Here is a 20,964-nt window from a genome sequence, read left to right as displayed (position 1 = left end):
GAATCCTGGGGCTCAGCCCCTCCCATCTGTGGGACTCTGCAGCTGCAAAAGAGGTGGGAGCTGGGAAAGGGGGCTGCCACGTCTCACCCCCCCCCCACAGATAGCCCCGCAAGCCCAGGGCCCACCCCTGCCTGAGGCCGAGATGCAGGGAGGGTGCACTGAGCAGCTGCAGGGCAAGGGGCTGCTTCCGGAGGGTGGGGGACACCCCCTCCCTGGCCCAGGGGGATTCCCTTATGCGGAGTGAGAGGCAAGGGCTGGTTTGTGGTTCAAGGGCTTTTTAATCATTCCCAAGCCCCCGAGGAGGCAGAGGGCGCAGTCCTGCCGCGTGAGCCCAGCCGTCCTCCTCCGTGGGGCCCCTCACAGCACGTACCAGGCGGCCACCCCTGCCAAAACGGCCAGGCAGGCGGCCACAGCCAGCTGGACGGGGGGCTGCTTCAGTGCGGCCAGGGCGAGGTGGTACGGGCAGCCAGAGACCTCACCGCCACCTGCGGGAGGGAGAGAGGAGGGGGAGCGGCGTTAGTTAACCGGAGCAAGGAGCTGGTAGGGAAGGAGCAGACCGGCAGGGGGAGAGGGGGGGGGAACCCACCGAGCTTGGCAGCATAGTAGGGGCACTTGCGGGGGTCCCCTCTCCCGTCGTGCAGGGGGAGGCCTCCGTCCTGGACCTCTTCTGGCAGCAGGGTCCCGATCTTGTCCAGCTCGTCGAAAACCTGCAGGAGGCCGGGGGAGGGGGGGCAGGTGAAGACGCAAGCGCTTTGCCCTCCCACCCTCTGCCTCGGCTCCCAACCAGCTAGTCTTTTGCCCTGATGCTTCCTGGCACTGCTGTGGCCCGTGAGGGACCCATTTCATGGAGTATCCGGCTTGCAGGAGAAGGATCAACCCCCCCCCCTCCCTCCCAGGTCCTCTCCAGACAAATTCCAGCAGATGCCACGGCTGGGGAAAGCTGACGCAGGTCCCGTGTGCCCCCTGCCTGCACCCACAGCCTCCCTTGGATCACCGGCAGAATTGCCCAGGTGCAGCAAGAGCGGCATGGCCACCCCAACCAAAGCTGGCACCCCTCTGCCCCCTGCCCTACCTGCATGTTGAACTCAAAGGCCTTGTTGGCCTCCCGGACGATCCGCTCCTTGGTCCCCACGTCCAGGTCCAGGGCGTTCAGCCGGGCGCGGTAGAACTGCTTGAACTGCTGCGGGCTGGAGACGTTCTCAAAGACGTAGAACTGGACACCCTCGCCGGTGCTGGGCAGCTTGAGGGCCCGCTGGGCCACCTTCTTCAGCACCTGCCCCCCGGAGAGGTCCCCCATGTAGCGGGTGTAGGCGTGGGCCGCCAGCAGCTCCGGCTCGTTCTGCCCAACATGGTGGATCCGGTCCACGTAGCGCTGCGCCGCCTCTGAGCACTGGACCTTGCCCTGCCAACCATCCCCGTAGAAGTACTCCAGGTCCTTCTCGAGGGCGTCTTTGCGGTGCAGCTCGAGGGGGAAGTAGAGAGGGGCGAACGCAGGGTGGTCCTTGTTCCGCTCCATCTCCTCCTCCAGGGCGGAGTATGTGTAGAAGAGAGCCACCGTCCCCAGCTGAAACAGAACACAAGCGTGCAGGAGGGCCCCCGTTTGCTCCCCGGCCGTTCCAAGGGGGGCCCGGGGAAGACGACCCGGAGAGCCGCTGCCGGTTTGAGGAGATGGGACTGAGGGGCAGAGGGTCACTCATGTTGAAATAGCCATTTGCAGGTGTGCAAATTTCCAATGTGGCCTCTTTGTTAAACGGCCCCCCTTGGATGCTAACGGTCGGCTGAACCCTGAGCAGCGGGCCCCACCTTGAAAAGCTCCCTCTTGATTTTCCCTTTCAGGAAGTCTTTGACAAACTGCGTGTTCTCCGCCTGGTCATGCGACTCCTTGGTCCCTTCCTTCAGCAGCTCCGACAGGTCCGTGGGGCTGTGGGGAAAGAGTTCACCGGGGGGGGGGGGGGGGAGAGGGACAGAGACCATCAATGACGCAAAAGACAGCTCTACTCTAGCAAACGAGCTCTCTACAGGGACCCAGGCTGAGCCTCTGCAAGGATGATACGGGTACTTGCATAGTCGTTCTCTGCTTGTTACAACCTGAAGGAGCCTCAAAGCAGCTGGCAAACCCCTTTCCCTTCCTCTCTCCGAAACAGACCCCCTGTGAGGCAGGTGAGGCTGAGAGAGCTCTGAGAGAACTGTGACTGAACCAAAGCCACCCAAACTGGCTGCGAGTAGGTTCTCTTAACCACGGCGCTATGCGAGCTCACCTTTCCAACAGTCTGAGAAACCAGGTCTTTTCCCAGCTTGACGGTGGAGCATAACCTCCGACCAGGCAAAAAGTGCCGTTAAGGTTGGGGCAGAATCCGCCAGCTTTCCTCAGATATCCCGCGGGGCCAGCTTGAGGCATCCGGCTCACCCCAATTCATCCTGGCCTCCCCCATCAGAAGGGGACTCACCTGACGCTGTCGTCTTCTTCCAGCTCCTCGTAGGAGAGGTTTTCGGGCTCCTCCAGCCCCTCCGAGCCCTCGGAGGACATTGTGCTCTGGGTGTGGCCCCGGGGCCCTCCGACCAGCCTCTTCTCCGGTCCTGATCCCCAAGAGAGCAGGGTAGCCGTCCAGGGGCAGGGCGAGGGCACCTTCCTCCTGCTGCCGCCTCCTCAGAGGAGCCTGCGTGGAGCCCAGTCCAAGGGATGGATGGATCAGCCCGCCCAGGGCCCCCAGCAGCAGGGGGCAACGGGGGCGTCAGCCAGGGGAGAGACCCTTCCCGCCAAAGGCCCTTGAGCCCTCCTCCCGGATGCCCGCTGGACGCCCCCTCCCCGGCAGGGCCCGGGCCCCCACCCCTCCCCACCCCACCCAGGGGGGTCGACGACCTCCGCATGGGCTGGCCGGATGGGGGGCAGGGAGAGAGAGCAGCGCCAGTGCCCGAGGGGATCCCGCCCGGCCCCTCCCGACGCAGGCGGAGCCTCCATCCCCAGCAGCAGTCTACCTGCCTGCACCCCCCCCCGCCCTCGCCCAGGGGTCCGCCGGACAAGCACTCTGAACATGCTCGGAGGCGCCCGCCGCTCACCTCCGCAGGCCACTTCCGCGTCCCCAGGGGGTCCCGCACGGGCACTTCCGGTCAGCTCCGCGGCCAGACCCAACTGGCCGCCAGAGACGCGCCACACAAACCACACCCACCGGCCTCTGTGACGCCAGCGGGAGGCGTTGAATATGCATGAAGGGGGCCGGACTCCCGGGGGAGGAAAACGGAGCGCATGCGTCATATGGCTCACTGGGTCCACGAAGAGCGCATGCGCGGAAATCTATAAGTCTAGCTGCAGAAATAGCCTCGCTCGCACAAGGGCCCGAAGAGGCACCAGCGCCGCCCCCCCCACCCGCCGCATTAGCCTATGGAGAGCGCGGGCGGCGCCGTTGTAGAGACACGCTGTGGCCAGCAGAGGGGGCGCCACCCGCGCTCCATGGAAAACGCTCAGAGCGCATGCGCGGCAGCTGCACAGCCACCCTCGCTCGCACAAGGGCCCGAAGAGGCACCAGTGCCGCCCCCCCCACCCGCCGCTTTAGCCTATGGAGAGCGCGGGCGGCGCCGTTGTAGAGACACGCTGTGGCCAGCAGAGGGGGCGCCACCCTCGCTCCATGGAAAACGCTCAGAGCGCATGCGCGGCAGCTGCACAGCCACCCTTACATTGTTCGCGCCTGCGCTCTTCGTTATTTTTTCGCGCCTGCGCTCTTCATTACTCTGTTTGCGCGTGCGCTCTTCGTTACTTTTTCGCGCCTGCGCTCTTCATTACTTGGTTCGCGCCTGCGCTGTTCGTTACTTTTTTCGCGCCTGCGCTCTTCATTACTGTAATTCGCGCCTGCGCTCTTCGTTACTTTTTTCGCGCCTGCGCTTTTCATTACTTGGTTCGCGCCTGCGCTGTTCGTTACTTTTTTCGCGCCTGCGCTCTCTTCATTTCTTGGTTCGCGCCTGCGCTGTTCGTTACTTTTTTCGCGCCTGCGCTCTTCATACTGCAATTCGCGCCTGCGCTCTTCGTTACTTGTTCGCGCCTGCGCTCTTTATGCCTGCAGGACGCGCATGCGCTCTTGATTACTTTTTCGCGCCTGCGCTCTTCAATACTGCACTTCGCGCCTGCGCTCTTCGTTACTTTTTCGCGCCTGCGCTCTTTATGCCTGAAGGACGCGCATGCGCTCTTGATTACTTTTTCGCGCCTGCGCTCTTCAATACTGCACTTCGCGCCTGCGCTCTTCGTTACTTTTTCGCGCCTGCGCTCTTCGTTACTTTGTTTGCGCCTGCGCTCTACGTTACTTATTTCGCGCCTGCAGGACGCGCATGCGCTCTTGATTACTTTTTTCGCGCCTGCGCTCTTCATTAGTGCAATTCGCGCCTGCGCTGTTCGTTACTTTTTCGCGCCTGCGCTCTTCATTGCTGCAATTCGCGCCTGCGCTCTTCGTTACTTTTTTCGCGCCTGCGCTCTTCGTTACTTTGTTCGCGCCTGCGCTCTTCATTACTGCAATTCGCGCCTGCGCTCTTCATTAATATAGTTCGCGCCTGCGCTCTTTATGCCTGCAGGACGAGCATGCGCTCTTGATTACTTTTTTCGCGCCTGCGCTCTTCATTACTGCAATTCGCGCCTGCGCTCTTCGTTACTTTTTTCGCGCCTGCGCTCTTCATTACTTGGTTCGCGCCTGCGCTGTTCGTTACTTTTTTCGCGCCTGCGCTCTTCATACTGCAATTCGCGCCTGCGCTCTTCGTTACTTTGTTCGCGCCTGCGCTCTTCATTAATATAGTTCGCGCTTGCGCTCTTTATGCCTGCAGGACGAGCATGCGCTCTTGATTACTTTTTTCGCGCCTGCGCTCTTCATTACTGCAATTCGCGCCTGCGCTCTTCGTTACTTTTTCGCGCCTGCGCTCTTCGTTACTTTGTTCGCGCCTGCGCTCTTCATACTGCAATTCGCGCCTGCGCTCTTAGTTACTTTTTTCGCGCCTGCGCTCTTCATACTGCAATTCGCGCCTGCGCTCTTCGTTACTTTGTTCGCGCCTGCGCTCTTCGTTACTTTGTTCGCGCCTGCGCTCTTCATTACTGCAATTCGCGCCTGCGCTCTTCATTACTGCAATTCACGCCTGCGCGCTTCATTAATATAGTTCGCGCCTGCGCTCTTTATGCCTGCAGGACGCGCCTGCGCTCTTGATTACTTTTTCGCGCCTGCGCTCTTCATTAGTGCAATTCGCGCCTGCGCTGTTCGTTACTTTTTCGCGCCTGCGCTCTTCATTGCTGCACTTCGCGCCTGCGCTCTTCGTTACTTTTTCGCGCCTGCGCTCTTTATGCCTGCAGGACGCGCATGCGCTCTTGATTACTTTTTCGCGCCTGCGCTCTTCAATACTGCAATTCGCGCCTGCGCTTTTCGTTACTTTTTCGCGCCTGCGCTCTTCGTTACTTTGTTGGCGCCTGCGCTCTTCATTAATATAGTTCGCGCCTGCGCTCTTTATGCCTGCAGGACGCGCATGCGCTCTTCATTACTTTTTTCGCGCCTGCGCTCTTCATTGCTGCAATTCGCGCCTGCGCTCTTCGTTACTTTTTTCGCGCCTGCGCTCTTCATTACTTGGTTCGCGCCTGCGCTGTTCGTTACTTTTTTCGCGCCTGCGCTCTTCGTTACTTGTTCGCGCCTGCGCTCTTCGTTACTTTGTTCGCGCCTGCGCTCTTCATTACTGCAATTCGCGCCTGCGCTCTTCATTAATATAGTTCGCGCCTGCGCTCTTTATGCCTGCAGGACGAGCATGCGCTCTTGATTACTTTTTTCGCGCCTGCGCTCTTCATTACTGCAATTCGCGCCTGCGCTCTTCGTTACTTTTTTCGCGCCTGCGCTCTTCATTACTTGGTTCGCGCCTGCGCTGTTCGTTACTTTTTTCGCGCCTGCGCTCTTCATACTGCAATTCGCGCCTGCGCTGTTCGTTACTTTTTTCGCGCCTGCGCTCTTCATTACTTGGTTCGCGCCTGCGCTGTTCGTTACTTTTTTCGCGCCTGCGCTCTTCATACTGCAATTCGCGCCTGCGCTCTTCGTTACTTTGTTCGCGCCTGCGCTCTTCATTAATATAGTTCGCGCTTGCGCTCTTTATGCCTGCAGGACGAGCATGCGCTCTTGATTACTTTTTTCGCGCCTGCGCTCTTCATTACTGCAATTCGCGCCTGCGCTCTTCGTTACTTTTTCGCGCCTGCGCTCTTCGTTACTTTGTTCGCGCCTGCGCTCTTCATACTGCAATTCGCGCCTGCGCTCTTAGTTACTTTTTTCGCGCCTGCGCTCTTCATACTGCAATTCGCGCCTGCGCTCTTCGTTACTTTTTCGCGCCTGCGCTCTTCGTTACTTTTTTCGCGCCTGCGCTCTTCATTACTGCAATTCGCGCCTGCGCTCTTCATTACTGCAATTCACGCCTGCGCGCTTCATTAATATAGTTCGCGCCTGCGCTCTTTATGCCTGCAGGACGCGCATGCGCTCTTGATTACTTTTTCGCGCCTGCGCTCTTCATTAGTGCAATTCGCGCCTGCGCTGTTCGTTACTTTTTCGCGCCTGCGCTCTTCATTGCTGCACTTCGCGCCTGCGCTCTTCGTTACTTTTTCGCGCCTGCGCTCTTTATGCCTGCAGGACGCGCATGCGCTCTTGATTACTTTTTCGCGCCTGCGCTCTTCAATACTGCAATTCGCGCCTGCGCTTTTCGTTACTTTTTCGCGCCTGCGCTCTTCGTTACTTTGTTTGCGCCTGCGCTCTACGTTACTTATTTCGCGCCTGCAGGACGCGCATGCGCTCTTGATTACTTTTTTCGCGCCTGCGCTCTTCATTAGTGCAATTCGCGCCTGCGCTGTTCGTTACTTTTTCGCGCCTGCGCTCTTCATTGCTGCAATTCGCGCCTGCGCTCTTCGTTACTTTTTTCGCGCCTGCGCTCTTCATTACTTGGTTCGCGCCTGCGCTCTTCGTTACTTTTTTCGCGCCTGCGCTCTTCGTTACTTTTTCGCGCCTGCGCTCTTCGTTACTTTGTGCGCGCATGCGCTCTTCATTACTGCAATTCGCGCCTGCGCTCTTCATTACTGCAATTCGCGCCTGCGCTCTTCGTTACTTTTTCGCGCCTGCGCTCTTCATTACTTTGTTCGCGCCTGCGCTCTTTATGCCTGCCGGACGCGCATGCGCTCTTGATTACTTTTTTCGCGCCTGCGCTCATTACTGTAATTCGCGCCTGCGCTCTTCGTTACTTTTTTTGCGCCTGCGCACTTCATTACTGCAATTCGCGCCTGCGCTCTTCATTACTTTTTCGCGCCTGCGCTCTTCATTACTTTTTTCGCGCCTGCGCACTTCATTACTGCAATTCGCACCTGCGCTCTTCATTACTTTGTTTGCGCGTGCGCTCTTCGCTACTTTTTCGCGCCTGCGCACTTCATTACTGCAATTCGCGCCTGCGTTCTTCGTTACTTTTTCGCGCCTCTTCGTTACTTTTTCGCGCCTGCGCTCTTCATTACTGCAATTCGCGCCTGCGGTCTTCATTAATATTTTTCGCGCCTGCGCTCAACATTACTAAAATCCGCGCCTGCGCTGTACTACAAAGGCGCCGCGCAAGCGCTGTTCGTTAATGAAACTCGCGCCTACGCTCATTACTGCTATTCGCGCCTGCGCTTTTCTACAAAGGGTCCGCGCCTGCGCTCTACAGTACTGAAATCCGCGCCTGCGCTCTTCATTACTTATATTCGCGCATGCGCTCTGAGCGATTTCCATGGAGCGCGGGTGGCGCCCCCTCTGCTGGCCACAGCGTGTCTCTACAACGGCGCCGCCCGCGCTCTCCATAGGCTAAAGCGGCGGGTGGGGGGGCGGCACTGGTGCCTCTTCGGGCCCTTGTGCGAGCGAGGGTGGCTGTGCAGCTGCCGCGCATGCGCTCTGAGCGTTTTCCATGGAGCGAGGGTGGCGCCCCCTCTGCTGGCCACAGCGTGTCTCTACAACGGCGCCGCCCGCGCTCTCCATAGGCTAAAGCGGCGGGTGGGGGGGGCGGCGCTGGTGCCTCTTCGGGCCCTTGTGCGAGCGAGGGTGGCTGTGCAGCTGCCGCGCATGCGCTCTGAGCGTTTTCCATGGAGCGCGGGTGGCGCCCCCTCTGCTGGCCACAGCGTGTCTCTACAACGGCGCCGCCCGCGCTCTCCATAGGCTAAAGCGGCGGGTGGGGGGGGCGGCGCTGGTGCCTCTTCGGGCCCTTGTGCGAGCGAGGGTGACTCTGCAGCTGCCGCGCATGCGCTCTGAGCGTTTTCCATGGAGCGCGGGTGGCGCCCCCTCTGCTGGCCACAGCGTGTCTCTACAACGGCGCCGCCCGCGCTCTCCATAGGCTAAAGCGGCGGGTGGGGGGGGCGGCGCTGGTGCCTCTTCGGGCCCTTGTGCGAGCGAGGGTGGCTGTGCAGCTGCTGCGCATGCGCTCCGAGCCCATTCCGAGGTGCGGGGCTGTGCAGGGTCGGTGCGCCTGCGGTCTCCGGCCTCCCCGTCTGCGGGGGTGGGGGGCGGCCGGCGGGGGTCGTCCGCGGGCGGAGCCGGCCTTCCTGGAGGGGCGGGCGTGGTGGGTGCCTGCACTTTGGGGAGGGCGTGCGGGGGCAGTGCCAGCCCTCTTGCCCCTCCCTCCCTCCCCAGTCGAGCTCAGGGTCCTGGGGGGGGGTCCGTGGGAGGGGGTGTTGCTCCTTCCTAGGAGGGTCCTCCAGAGAGGGGTCCCCGGGGGTGATTCGGAGGCCCTGGCTCCGGGGAGTGGGGCGCTGTCTTTGGCCCTCTGACCTCCCATGAGGCCCTGGAGAGCCGCAGTATGCCCCCCCCCCTCTTATTAGCCAGGGCATGCTTTAGCAGAGGGACAGGATCCGGCGTTTCCCCCAATCTCCTTTTCTTTTTTTTGGGGGGGGGTGACACCCTGCAGTCGGCCGGCCCTGGGCCGTGAGTGGCCTCAGATGTGGGCCAGGGGACGGAAGCTGCGGGGTCAGGTCTCCTGGCGCCCATCTGAGACCCATCGCCCCGCAGAACCCTATTTATCTGTTTCAGAATCAGGTTACGTCTTCCAACACGCCCCTGCCGCAGGGAGGGAATTTGAATTTGGACCCCCCAGATCCAGACTGACCCTACATGCGCCCCCCCCCCCCCCGTGCAGAATCAGACCCTCCCCCTCCCCCTCTCTGCAGGGCTCTCTGCCTTGGGCATCCAACATTTTCCCGTTCGTTTTCCCCCAGAAACCCCAGGACGCTGCTGGTTGGTCAAAGGCCATCTTCTGCCTGGAGGGGAGCCGAGGGGGACTCCTGGCAGGCCCTAACCTTAAGGTGAGCCGCCTTGGGGTGTCTCCCTTCTGTGGAGGAGGAGGGAGGAGTGCCAGACACGTGGAGGAGCGGTTCCCGCCAGCTCAGCGACCTCACAAGGAAGGGAGCAGCTCTGAACAGGCGTCTTTGAATCCGATGAGGCAAGCGACACTCTGTTCATCTTGTGTCCTCCAGGATGGCAGACAAAAAGCTGATCGTGGTGTTTGGTGCAACAGGTAAGGAACCCTCCGACAGGTGTTCTGAGAGAGCGGCATGCACCTCCACGTGGGAGGGAGGGGGTGCCTGCACAGGTGCTTGCCTGCCCCCCCAGGAGGCTGTGACTGGCGCATGTCCTCCTGCAGGCGCACAGGGAGGGGCAGTGGCCAGGGCCTTGCTGGCGGAAGGCACTTTCCAGGTGCGGGCCGTCACTCGCAAGCCGCAGCGGAAGGCGGCACGGGAGCTGCGGAAGCTGGGAGCGGAAGTGGTGAAGGCCGACCTGGAGGATGGCCGGGGCCTGGAGGCGGCCCTGCGTGGGGCGGACACCACCTTCCTGGTGACGGATTTCTGGGAGCACCTCAGCGAGGAGCAGGAAGTGGCCCAGGTAGGGACTGCAGGAGGCCTGTAGGGGGTGCTTTTCCTAGGGAGACCCTTAGCCAGAACCAGGGGGGCGATGCCAGAGGGAGGGGGCTGGCCAGAACGCTAGCAGGGGTACAAAGCGGCCCTCCCACGCTTCCCTTCCGCTGCCCCCTGGCCCAACCAGGCCAGAATGGAGTCTGCTGCCTTTTCTTTAGCCAGGGCAAGCGCGTGGCGGATCTGGCCCAGCACCTGGCCTTGAGCTACGTGGTGTACAGCGGCCTGGAGCACGTGAGCCAGCTGACGGGCGGGCGGCTGGCAGTGCCGCACTTTGACGGTAAAGGCCGGGTGGAGGAGTACTTCCGGGCTCTTGGCGTGCCCATGACCTGCCTCCGGGTGTCCTCCTACTTTGAGAACTTCCTGACCGTCTTTCGGCCTCGGCGGGCTCCAGATGGAGATGGCTGCGAGTTGGGTAACGCGTCCTTCGGACTCCCCCGCCTCTCGCTTAGCCGGAGTTCCCCTCCGAGCCCAGTTGTGGAGGCCCCAAGGAATCCTCTCCCCGGCAGGCCAAGAGCCAGAGGCCCCCGTCTGAAGGAGTCTTTTGCCGGCCTGCCCGTTGCTGGGCGAAGGCAAAGAGATGAGTGGCCGGCAGGGGCTGGCCGGAGAGTGCCGTTTCCCCCCCTTGGCGGCACCGACCCCCAGGCTGCCTTTCCTGGGACTCTGAAGCCACAACGATGCCGCTGGGGCTGGCCCAAGGCCCACTGAAAGGCCGGGCCGTGGCTGAGACCCGCTCCTTGTCTCGCTCAGCCATTCCCATGGGAGATGTCCCGCTGGATGGGCTGGCGGTGGCTGACCTGGGCCCCATTGTGGCCACACTGATGAAGGAGCCCAAGAAGTATGAAGGCCAGACTCTCGGCCTGACCGCTGGCAAGCTCACGGTGGCCGAGTACGCCGCCCTCTTGTCCAAGCACACAGGGAAGACCATCAGGGACGCCAGGGTAAGGAGAGGGAGGCCTTTGTGTTGACCCCAAGGGGAGGGGGCGATGACTTAGGAGCACGCTGGCAATCCTGGGGGCAGCCAAAATCCCTCCTCAGCAGCCCCTGCAAAAACGGCCCCAGGGGCTCTGCTGACGGGTGCCGCTTCGGGGTCTCTTGGCGCAGATGTCGCTGGAGGCCTACCAGCAGCTGGCCTTCCCTGGGGCTCAGGAGCTGGCCAACATGTTCCGTTTCTACCACACGAAGCCCCAGCGGGACATTGCCTTGACCCAGCAGCTCCACCCCAAGGTCAGGACGTTTGAGGCGTGGGCGGAAGAGCAAAAGGCTGCCTTTGAAGACCTGTGAAGCGGGGAAGGCTTCTGCCCCAATCGGAAAATCAAAAGGGGAATTGGGGGCCAGCCTCTGAAGGGGCAGGAACCCCTGGCTGCAGCGGCTGTGCCCAGGAAAGGGTAAAACGCACAACGCTCAAAGAGCAGGAGGGAGCTGCCAGGCCCAACCAGGAAACGTGGACAAACTCTGAAAGGCCCAAAACAAACATTCAGGAATATTCCTTCCCTTTCCCCACCAATCTCTCCCCCAAACGGTGGGAGTCTGGAAAACCAACTTATCAATTAAACATTCTTACAGAGCAATTTTATTGTGCATTTGTATTATTTATTTACATGAACGCTGAATCACCCCACAGACCAACTCAGTTGGACGGCTACGTATGCGGCTTCGTAACGGGGGGGGGGGAGGTGGCCCAAAAGAGCCCTAAATGCGGGGTGGGTGGGAGAGGAGGAATTTCAGCAGGGGTGTCAAATGGAGAACACGGCTGGATGTGGTGGCCACATTCCCACAGGAAGGCTGACCTGGCCGTGATTCAGAGACGAATTGCATCGGCCGGTCTCTCCCCGCCTCTTCCAGCCCAGGAGTGACCGCAGCCCAGATGGGAAAGAGCCCTCTCCCCACCCCAGTTCTGTACTTCTGTGCCATTTGCACATGCAGAGGACCTCTTCTGCAGCAGGTGGCTGCAGCCTGCGTGCCACCCCCCTTCAAGCCCCGTGCCCGGAGGGATCGTGTGACACCTCCCTTGGGGCTCTCCGGCTCAGCTGCAGGGCGGGGGTCAAAACTCACGCAGGGAAAGTGCTCCAACCACTGCGAGGCAGTCCAGAAAGAAACAGCTGCTTCTCCTCCCATCGGAGCCACGCTCCCCTCCCAGGGGGCAAGAGGGTAAAGTGTCCCATCCGCCAAGCCAAGCAGGAAAACGCCGGTCTCCCCTGCAGCTCCGCAGGGGCTGGTGGCAGATCTCCAAGGGGCTGGGGACAGCCGGACGGCGCATGAAGCTACCTGGGCCTCTTCCAATTCCCATCTCCATCTGCAGCCCGTCCTTCAGCCATCCAGGAGCCAAAGTGGCAAAGATGGCCGCCCCTCAGTCCCTCTGCAGGCATCAGGCGGGAAGATGCAGCTACGTCCTGGACTCCCTCCTCCTCCTCCTCCTCCTCCGGCCCCCGGGCTGCTGCCCTCCAGGTCTAGTTCCCAGCAGAACGTTTCCCTGAAACCCAAAAACAAAACGGTAAGTCCACTGATGCACCCCTAGCAGAAAGAGCGACTGGGCCAACGCTTGAACAGGGAGGGTCCGTGTGGGGAAGAGGCTCACAGAATCCGGGGCCGTTCCCCCTCTCCCCAAAAGGGCAGATTGGGTGCAGAGGGCGTATCTGGCAGGCTGCCTTCTAGATTTAACCTTTGCCGGGGGCAGGGATGGGGCGTTCCACCTTCTCCTATCAAGCAGGCCTTTGGGGGGGGGGGGTTGGCTGTGTTCTCCCTGAGCTGCCCTTCTCTGCCCGACAGCCTCTGCTCTCGCTCACCTAGGGAACCTGGGTTCCCGGCCACCCAGGGGAGCAGAAGCGTCCCAGAGGAGACCACGGAGGCTGCCTCCCGTGGGACTCTGGCAGAGATGGGGGTCCCTCCAACGACTCCACCCTGTGCCGACTGAGGCTCCCCACCCCTGCCTGCTCCCAAGCCATGGGGCCAGAAAGAAGAGAAGAGGCCGCCTACCTCAGGGGGGGGAGGGGGAGTCAGGAGCTAAACAGTCTCTTAAGTTTAGCTAGGAACCCCTCCTCTTTGCCGTCCCCTGCCTCCGGTCTGGCCTGGCCTGTCCTCGCTCTAGTTGCACCCCAGCCACCTGAACACAAAGAGCAGAGAGCGCATGAGAGCGCACACAAGCACACGGTGCCACCACCCCCTTGCCTGGCCGCCTGCAGAGGAGGGGGAGCGGACCTCTACCTGCCCTCCTCTTCTGGGACCCCAACATGCCCCTGTGTTGCCTTCGGGCCTCTGGCCTTTCCACCGTCTGCTATTCCACGGCCACATCTGGGCCCTGGCTCCCTGGGATCTGTGTGCGCATTCAGCCACCACCACGGAGCGGGATCTGCCCCTAAAGAGCTCTGGCTGCCACGCTGCCCACAGGAGAGAGCTTTCCTGCAGCTCCTCCCAGCCCACTCCAGCGCAGAGCAGCGTCCTCTCTGCCTGGGCTCTCCCATCAGGGGCAGGACACAGATTGTGGCTCCAGCCCACCCCTCCGAGGGCCCATCCCTGTGGAAACCCACTGCCTAGGAAACCCCCATCCCTTCCATCTTGCCGGGGGTCCCCTGCCTGCTGCCCACCAGGAAGGCGTCTGGAGGGAATGGAGGGCACTCCACGGAACCCCTCCCTCCCAGGCCCCTCCCACGTATCCGCCTTCTATGTGGCCCCCTCATCCTCGCTCTCTGTCTCTTTGCCCCCTTCACCCGTGTCTCCCCCAGCTGGTTTCAAGGTCCTCAGGGCCAGGCGAGGGCCGGTGGGCGGCCAAGCCTCAGCTGCTTTCTTGCATGATGGGATGTCCTGCCTCAGGCAGGCTTCTCCTGCGCCCCATTTCTCTATCCCCTGCCCGATTTTACCATTAACTAGCTGTCTGCTGTTTGCTTGCATCGGTTTCTATATTCTGGACCTCCTGCCCCTAGTCTCAGCAGGAAAGGCTGGCCGTACAGGGGGAGAATCAAGTGACAGAAAACTGCTTTTCCCTCCTCTCTGCCTGGGCCTGTGGGGACTTCGGATTCTGCCAAGCGAGGCCCACTTGACCCACAGATGTCTTTGAGGTCTGCCAAAAACCCCACGGGGCGAGGGGTGCGTCCCAAAGAGCCCTTTGGCAAGAGCAAAGCTGAGTCCTCCCGTCCCCCTTGCAGTGGCTGGCCCTATTTTGCACAAAGGAACTTCTGCGCAGGTGGGGCACAGCCCACGCCCAGTGCTGGTTGCTGCTGAGACCGTTCAATTTAGCACGACGCTTCCGAGACGGCGGGGGAGATGCGCCCTCTGAGTCCACCCCACCCCACCCACCCCCGTGTCGAGTGGCCGGATGGGTGTACCGGTGTTGGTGTGGGCGATGCCGCTGACCGTCCCTTCCACCTCCGTCTCATCCTCTGCGTAGCTCAGCATCAAGGCCCGCTGCCGGTCTGTCAGCCTCCTGCAGCGTGGCAAAAAAGGGACCCTGGAGGGGAAGCTCTGCGGCACTCACGGAAGCCCAGGCCAGGGGGGCAGCTCAGAGAGAGAAGTGGGACCGCATTTCCCCGGGTTTCTGTGCAAGGGGCATCCCCTGCAGAGGCTGCCCTGGAAGTGGGCGGAGGGGTTGCAAGCAGGAGTCCGGGGGGGGGGGGTTGGGGATACCTCCCCAGGCCAAGGAACGAACAGCAGAGACCAGCCAGGTGCTCCTGGCTAGAGCCCCATGGGATGAAGAGCCTGTCTGGAGAGGGGCTCTCTCTTGGCAGGCTCCATCCGTGGCACTCTTTCTCTCCCTCCCTGTTCACAGGTAAATACCCCTCCCCCCCCCACACACACACGCTCTCTGCAGCCGTGACTTACTTGGGAATTCTGATCTTGATGTGAATGTAGTGGTCTCCGTAGCCGTAACTGTTCACCCTCGGAATGCCCTTCCCACTCATCCGGATCCTCTCATCGGTCTGGATGCCCGCTGGGATCTGGGGGAGAAGGGGCTCTTTCAGGCGGAGGCAGGCGGACCCCCTGCTGATTTCTCTTGGGAGCTGCCCCACCAGGGGGAATTTAACAGGAGTTAAATTCAGGAGTTCTGGGTTGACTTCCTTTGGCCAGAAGGAAGCCCCGCCCTCCCCCATCGGCCTCTCCTACAGCAAACATATCCTGACCTTTCTGGACGACGGCAGAGACGAAACGCTACCTGAGCCCTGCCAGAACCCCAAAGCTGCCCCACCGGCATTCCTGGGGCCCCCCGTCCCTCTGCTGCGAGTACAGCCGAGTCGGCCGCAAGGACCTACCGTGATGTTGATGGTCTCGTACAGGCCGGGTGCCCGGGCCGTCCCCCCCAAGACAGCCTGCGCCACCGAGATGAAGAGGTCCGAGTGCACGTCTGCACCGTCTCTCCTGAACACGGAGCTCTTCTGAACCTGAGAACAAAGGACGGACTCGTGGCTCTTGGGCAGGGGACGGGGCAGGGCCGGATGTGTCCCGTCCCGCTGCGGACCGGAGCGCTGCCCAGGTGCCTACCCTGAAGGTGATGAAGATCTCCTTCTTTCCCACGGGCATTCGGACCGTCTGCCCATCCTCCACACCTGGAACCAAGCAAGAGGGGAAGGGTGAGGTCCTCGGCCGGAGACACGCGCAGGGGCTCCTTCCCTTCTGGGCCGTTCGCAACTGCTCAGGCGCAGGTCAGAGAGGCGCCTGGTGCTTGCTCAGGCCACGGAGCAACACTTAAGCACGTTTTGTTAGGTTTTCTCCGTGGCTGGAGGGGTGCGCGAGTGTCGGAATGTCCATTTTCACTGCCGTTTTAAGCTGTCCAGAGCCCCGGACAAAGGCAGGACTGTAGGCGTCCTAAACTCCAGGGGAGTGGCTGCCCGGAGCCACAAGACCATCCAGATGGCCAGCCGCAGAGCAAGTGTCATGCACAAGACTCCTGGCTCTTGGGCCCTCATGAATAGACTCCACAGCACCCCTCTGTGTGGTCAACGGTCACCCTCTGGCAGGACATGCTCAGAGGAGGAGGAAGAGGATCGCTCCTTTCCGGGGGGAGCCACGTTGGAGACAGACCACTGTGTGGCTCACAGCTACCTGCCCTGTAGCACAGAGGCCTGCTTGCTGAGGCCGGTTGATGACACCCAGAGCCTTGCCCCTCCCAGAAGTGGAAGAAGAGGCCCGAAAGGCACAGAACCCGTTTCTGAGAGGGGCCGACTCACTAACCCCCTCGACCCAGGGGCAGGTTGCCCTCCCTGCCGCATCCTGCCTGGAGCGGCTCTGCCCCGCTCACTCTGACCCACCCAAGGCGCTCAGCTGCACGGGGGCCGCGGCCAGCCCACCCACACTGACCTGCTGGCACTGGGACCATCACCGTCTTCTTCTGCTTGGTCTGGCCAGACCCTCGGCACAGCGCACAAGGGGTCGTCATGACGGAGCCCCGGCCACCGCACCTCCGGCACGTGGAGCGCATCACAAAGGGGCCGGTGTTAATGGTCTCCTGGGGGGGGAGGGGGGGGGACAGACGAACACGAGCTGAGTCAGCCTCCCCAGGACCCCCTTTCCTTTAGCCAGGCATGGTCCCTTCTAGGGTAATTTCTCAAGTTAGGGTTAAGGCTAGATGTTGTGACATGGGTTGGAAACGTCATTGCATATATACATATTTTCTGACATAGTTGTACATGTAAATAAAAATATAGGGATTTGTATTAGGGGGGAATTTCTTAAGTAAGGGTTAGGGTTAGCTTAATCGTGGGTCTGCTTGGGGAGTTTGGAGGTTGACTGGGAGCGGTAGGGTTGGGGAAGACTTTGTGACACGGTTGGGAAAGACCACTGTATGTATGAAGATTTCTGACAGTATTGCACCTGTAAGAATGCAGGGATGTGCGTAGGGGGTGGCCGCTGGGCTTACCATGCCGGTGCCGTTGCAGTAGTGGCAGTGCTGCACTTTGGTCCCTGGCTCGTGGCCTCGGCCGTCACAGCGCTGGCAGGCGTCGTTGATGTTCACCACGATCTCCTTGTTCACCCCCTTGGCTGCCTGAGTGAACGTCAGCTCCATGATGTACTGGAGGGGAGGTAGGGAGAGAACACGGGTCAGCTGTATCCCCCCCTGGCTCCGGCCACGGCCCTTCAGGATGCCTCCCCAAAGAGCAGGAGACCGCTCCTTCCTTCTGCCACGCTCAGACACCTTCCCAGAAGGCATCAGATGCCATTGTTGTACCAGAGGGCCTTGGAGCAAAAGTGGGAAGAGCAGCCAGCTGCAGCCCGCCCAAAGACAGGCCTTCCTTGTTCCTCTCTTCTCAATTCCGCATCATCTCATCACACACAGCCCACTTCTGGGTTGAAGTGTTACCAACCAACAGCCGAGGGCAGATCTGTCACATCTTTTCTCAACAGGTGTGGGCTTCCAAAGGCCACATTTACCCCAAGAAAGTTCAAGCTCTGATGGTGCGGAGCTCTCCCTGGGCTGGCCTACTCTGCAACCATGGTTGCTCTCCACCCACCCATCATGGCTTGTGTCTTGTTTCAGCGACCAGCTGGCCAAAAATCACACGAATGGGGCATGTGCAGAAAAGGAGTTCAAGGAAATTAGCAGCAGGACACGAGAGCTCCAAACTTCTTCGCTCGGCCTCCGCATCCCGTGGGACTCCGCAGGGAGGGGGGGCTGTGCTCTGCCCTCAAAAGAGACGCTGCAGAGAGAAAGGATTCCTCACCAGTCCCTGCTCACCTCCTGCGGCTGGTCAAAGACGGTGTGGAAGTCTCCAAAGGGGGACCCGGAAAACTCCCCGAAGATCTTCCGGAAGAGCTCCTCGGGGTCCACCGTGGGCCCTCTCCCCCAGTACTGCTGCCTGGAGCCTCCTGCGCCGGCATCAAAGCTGGCCGTGCCGTAGGTGTCATACTGCTTCCGCTTGACCTCGTCGCTCAAGACCTGTGAGGAGGGCCATGTGGTCACGGCATCTTCCTTTCCGAGGTTGCTTGGCTGAGCAGAGGCCCAGCTAGGGACCGGCCCCGGAACAAGCCCCTCCCCAAGAGGGCCCCTCACCTCATAGGCTTCGGCCAGCTGGGAGAACTTTTCCTTTGCTTTCGGATCGTCCTTGTTGGTGTCCGGGTGGTACTTCTTGGCAAGCTAAGTAAAGAAAGGCTTGCTTTACATTCACCGTACGGATGTGCAGATTAGAGTACAAAGGGAAAGCACACAATTTTATACCACAGCAACATCGTCCCTGTTTTAGACAGCAGGTCTTCAAACAAAAGCTGCATAATCCAAAGGAAAATAATTTGAACAAGAACAGCAACTTCAAGGATGGACCCTAAAGAAATAGAACCAGGAAAATAAACATAAATTCCACTCACCTGCTCACTAATTTCTCCTCTTTCTCTCAGCCTGACCAGGTGAGGCATTGTAATCCCACATGATCCGCCATTCCCTTTAACTCCCCACCCCCTTGGTGTCCCAGTTCTGTCATTTCAATTACTGGTCAGTTTATGATCCTTGTTTGCTTAAGAGCCAAGCTTGGTGTAGTGGTTAGGAGGGCAGACTTCTAATCGGACGAGCCAGGTTTGAATCTACACTCCCCCTCATGCAACCAGCTGGGTGACCTTGGGCTCGCCACGGCACTGATAAAGCTGCTCTGACCGGGCAGTGATATCAGGGCTCTCTCAGCCTCACTCACCCCACAGGGTGTCTGTTGTGGGGAGAGGAAAGGGAAGGTGATTGGAAGCCGCTTTGAGCCTCCTTCGGGTAGGGAAAAGCGGCATCTAAGAACCAACTCTTCTTCTTCTTCAGTAATCTCAGGGCTCTCTCAGCCTCCCCTCCCTCACAGGGTGTCTGTTCTGGGGAGAGGAAAGGGAAGGCGACTGTAAGCTCCTTTGTGACTCCTTCGGGTAGAGAAAAGCGGCATCTAAGAACCAGCTCTTCTTCTTAATATTTTATCCAAAGGGAACAGTACGGAACACTGTTCTTAAAACCCTCCGAAATATCACAGAATTGTGATTAAGCTTTTGAGCTCCAGAGAACTGTTGTTCAAGCCAGGTATGCGGGGGTTGGCTGCCATCTGTAGCAGCAGAAATTACTCCAGGAGCACCTTCAAGACTAGTACAATTTGTGGTAGGAGCGGAGCTACCGTGAGTCACTGAAGAAGTGAGCAGTGACGCACAGCAATTCTTCCTGAGACAAATTTTGCTAGTCTTTCAGGTGCTGTTGAACACTCATATACACACACACTCCCCACCTTGACCCAAAGCCAGCCATTCTATGTCCCTGCACCCCCCCCCCATGGCTGATTTTCCTATTTTAAGAGTTAAGACCTGGCCCAATCCTCTTCAGTGAGCGTACCTGGTAATAGGCCTTCTTGATCTCCTTCTGGCTAGCCGTGCGAGGTACTCCCAAAACCTGGTAGTAATCCTCCTTGGCAGAGGCCGCAGAGCTGGTGTGAAATGAGGCAGCGTGTATGAGGGGATGAGGTCGAACCCCTGCAGGAAGCAAAAGCAGGATGAGACTGCAGCCCAACAAGATCTCTGCACAGAGAGCACAAACGGCCACCTCAAAACCCAGACCCAGGAGAGTTGCAAGCCTCCATGTGACCTGCCTGCTTTCCGTGTCTGACACTGGGGCACTCTGGTCTTAAGTTACAAAGGTCACCCTCAAAACAAGCAAATGTCGCTGTGTTTTTAAAAAACTGTTCTGCCCAGGCGGAGAGCAAAGCGTGACACATTTTGTCAGCCATCTCATGGTCCAGGTCTATGAAGCACCACTGCTTTCAGCTATGTGGCCAGCTGTGCATGGAAACAAACATAAGGCTCCTCTCTGGAAGCTGTGGAAGCTTCTCTACGTAAACAGATACAAAGTCTGGTTCCAGAAACCTTTGCGGCTTTACACCTTCGGGGGGGGGGGTCACTGGGTGGGTCTGAAGCAGCAAAACAAAGGGAGAGTCCAGGGGCACCTTTAAGAACAGCCAACTTTAATTCTGTACCTGGAAGTTCCTACGCAGAATAAAACTCTGCTGGTCCTTACAGGTGTGCATGCACATGAATGCTGATCCCCAGAAATGTGTGAAAGGTGCGCATGCACAAGGACCCCCCCCCCCCCCATTAAACGCCCTCTGTCTCCAAGGGACCTTTGGGCCCAGACTGGCCGAAATCAAAACAGGCGAATGCTCAGAAGGCGACGGGTCCAGAAACGCCAAGCAGGAGCAGACCCTCAATCCCCCCCCCGTCCAGAGAGCAGGGTTGCCAACGGGCCGGGAGAAAAGCGCCACAGAGGCTGGCTGGAGGCTCTTTCCGCCCCACCTCCCGCCCCCTAGGGCTCTACGGGAGGCAGAAGGCCTCTCCTCTCCCGGGCTGCTGGCAACCCTGCGGCTAGCCTTGTGCCGGCCCGACGGGCTCCCTGCGGCCGCACTCTGCACACACCCAGAGGACTCACCGGAGCGAGGCTCTGGGGCCGGGCCGGTCGGGAAAGCCCCGAGCCCCACGCTGAGACCCCGGGCCAGGCGCAGCGCCAGCGGCCACCTCCGCGCCCCGCCGGCCGCCGCCGCCGCCACCCTCAGCCAGCGTGCGGAGCACACGGCCGCCATCTTGGGGGCCTGCGACGCACGGCGCATGCGCACCCGCCTCAACCGGCGCCGGCGAGCTCACGTGCGATTTCTGCGCAAGCGCCCACCCGGGGCGACCCTAATGCGCATGCGCAACTCCGACCGTTGTTCCCGAGACCTTTTCCTACGGTCAATCAGCCCTGCCTGCCTCTGGGTCTTAAAGCCCGCAGTTTGCACCAGAATGGGCAGGAGGGGGGGGCTTTTCCTGGGAAGGGGGAGGTCGCCGCCTGTTGGAGGAGAGGCTGGCTACGGCTTGCAAGGAACGAGGCGGGATGGGAGGGAGGAGCGGCTCCCCCGGGGCCACCGGGAGATTGGCATTCCTACCTGCCCAAGCAACCTAATTGCATGGTCTCTTAAGCCCCCGTGAGCGTATTGTGGTAGCGGTCTTTGCCAGCCGCAGCGCACAAGGGGAATGCAGCCGGGCTGGCTCGCTAGAGCTCTCCGCCCCTGCTGGGCCAGGCCAGGCCAGGCGAGGGGTGCAGAGCAGCCTCAGAGACGCCCCAGGAAGAGACTCCTGCACAGGTCAAT

General features: G+C 60.3%; 3 protein-coding genes across 6 annotated transcripts; 1 reads left to right on the top strand and 2 right to left on the bottom strand.

The window, feature by feature from the left end:
• Window positions 1-258: 258 nt before the first annotated feature.
• HMOX2 (heme oxygenase 2) lies at window positions 259-3,236 on the bottom strand. Its single transcript, XM_077316580.1, has 6 exons — window positions 3,058-3,236; window positions 2,448-2,657; window positions 1,804-1,921; window positions 1,073-1,564; window positions 587-707; window positions 259-485 (listed from the first exon to the last, which is right to left on the bottom strand). Exons 2-6 carry the CDS (start codon window positions 2,525-2,527, stop codon window positions 358-360), a joined length of 939 nt encoding a protein of 312 aa, XP_077172695.1. The 5' UTR covers window positions 2,528-2,657; window positions 3,058-3,236; the 3' UTR covers window positions 259-357.
• Window positions 3,237-8,302: 5,066 nt separating this feature from the next.
• On the top strand, window positions 8,303-11,481 carry NMRAL1 (NmrA like redox sensor 1). 3 transcript variants are annotated; one of them, XM_077316788.1, is made up of 7 exons: window positions 8,303-8,445; window positions 9,218-9,304; window positions 9,476-9,516; window positions 9,643-9,881; window positions 10,076-10,325; window positions 10,661-10,851; window positions 11,015-11,481. In XM_077316788.1, exons 1-7 carry the CDS (start codon window positions 8,423-8,425, stop codon window positions 11,192-11,194), a joined length of 1,011 nt encoding a protein of 336 aa, XP_077172903.1. In that variant the 5' UTR covers window positions 8,303-8,422; the 3' UTR covers window positions 11,195-11,481. The 3 variants fall into 3 exon arrangements, with proteins under 3 accessions (XP_077172903.1, XP_077172905.1, XP_077172904.1); XM_077316790.1 differs by having other exon boundaries at window positions 8,440-8,462; XM_077316789.1 differs by lacking the exon at window positions 8,303-8,445 and adding an exon at window positions 8,530-8,565.
• Window positions 11,461-20,585, bottom strand: DNAJA3 (DnaJ heat shock protein family (Hsp40) member A3). Of its 2 annotated transcripts, XM_077316786.1 has the most exons (12): window positions 20,268-20,585; window positions 19,182-19,318; window positions 17,889-17,972; window positions 17,574-17,774; window positions 16,758-16,910; window positions 16,199-16,346; window positions 15,383-15,447; window positions 15,154-15,282; window positions 14,726-14,841; window positions 14,233-14,330; window positions 12,887-13,013; window positions 11,461-12,383 (listed from the first exon to the last, which is right to left on the bottom strand). In XM_077316786.1, the coding sequence occupies exons 1-11, from the start codon at window positions 20,443-20,445 to the stop codon at window positions 12,907-12,909; spliced, it is 1,416 nt and encodes a 471-aa protein (XP_077172901.1). In that variant the 5' UTR covers window positions 20,446-20,585; the 3' UTR covers window positions 11,461-12,383; window positions 12,887-12,906. The 2 variants fall into 2 exon arrangements, with proteins under 2 accessions (XP_077172901.1, XP_077172902.1); XM_077316787.1 differs by lacking the exon at window positions 12,887-13,013.
• Window positions 20,586-20,964: the final 379 nt, after the last annotated feature.

This window comes from Paroedura picta, chromosome 17 (genome assembly GCF_049243985.1).
Source record: "Paroedura picta isolate Pp20150507F chromosome 17, Ppicta_v3.0, whole genome shotgun sequence".
NCBI classification, from domain to species: Eukaryota; Metazoa; Chordata; class Lepidosauria; order Squamata; family Gekkonidae; genus Paroedura; species Paroedura picta.
Note: the sequence above shows the minus strand (reverse complement) of the source record. Positions and strands in the feature narration are given on the sequence as shown.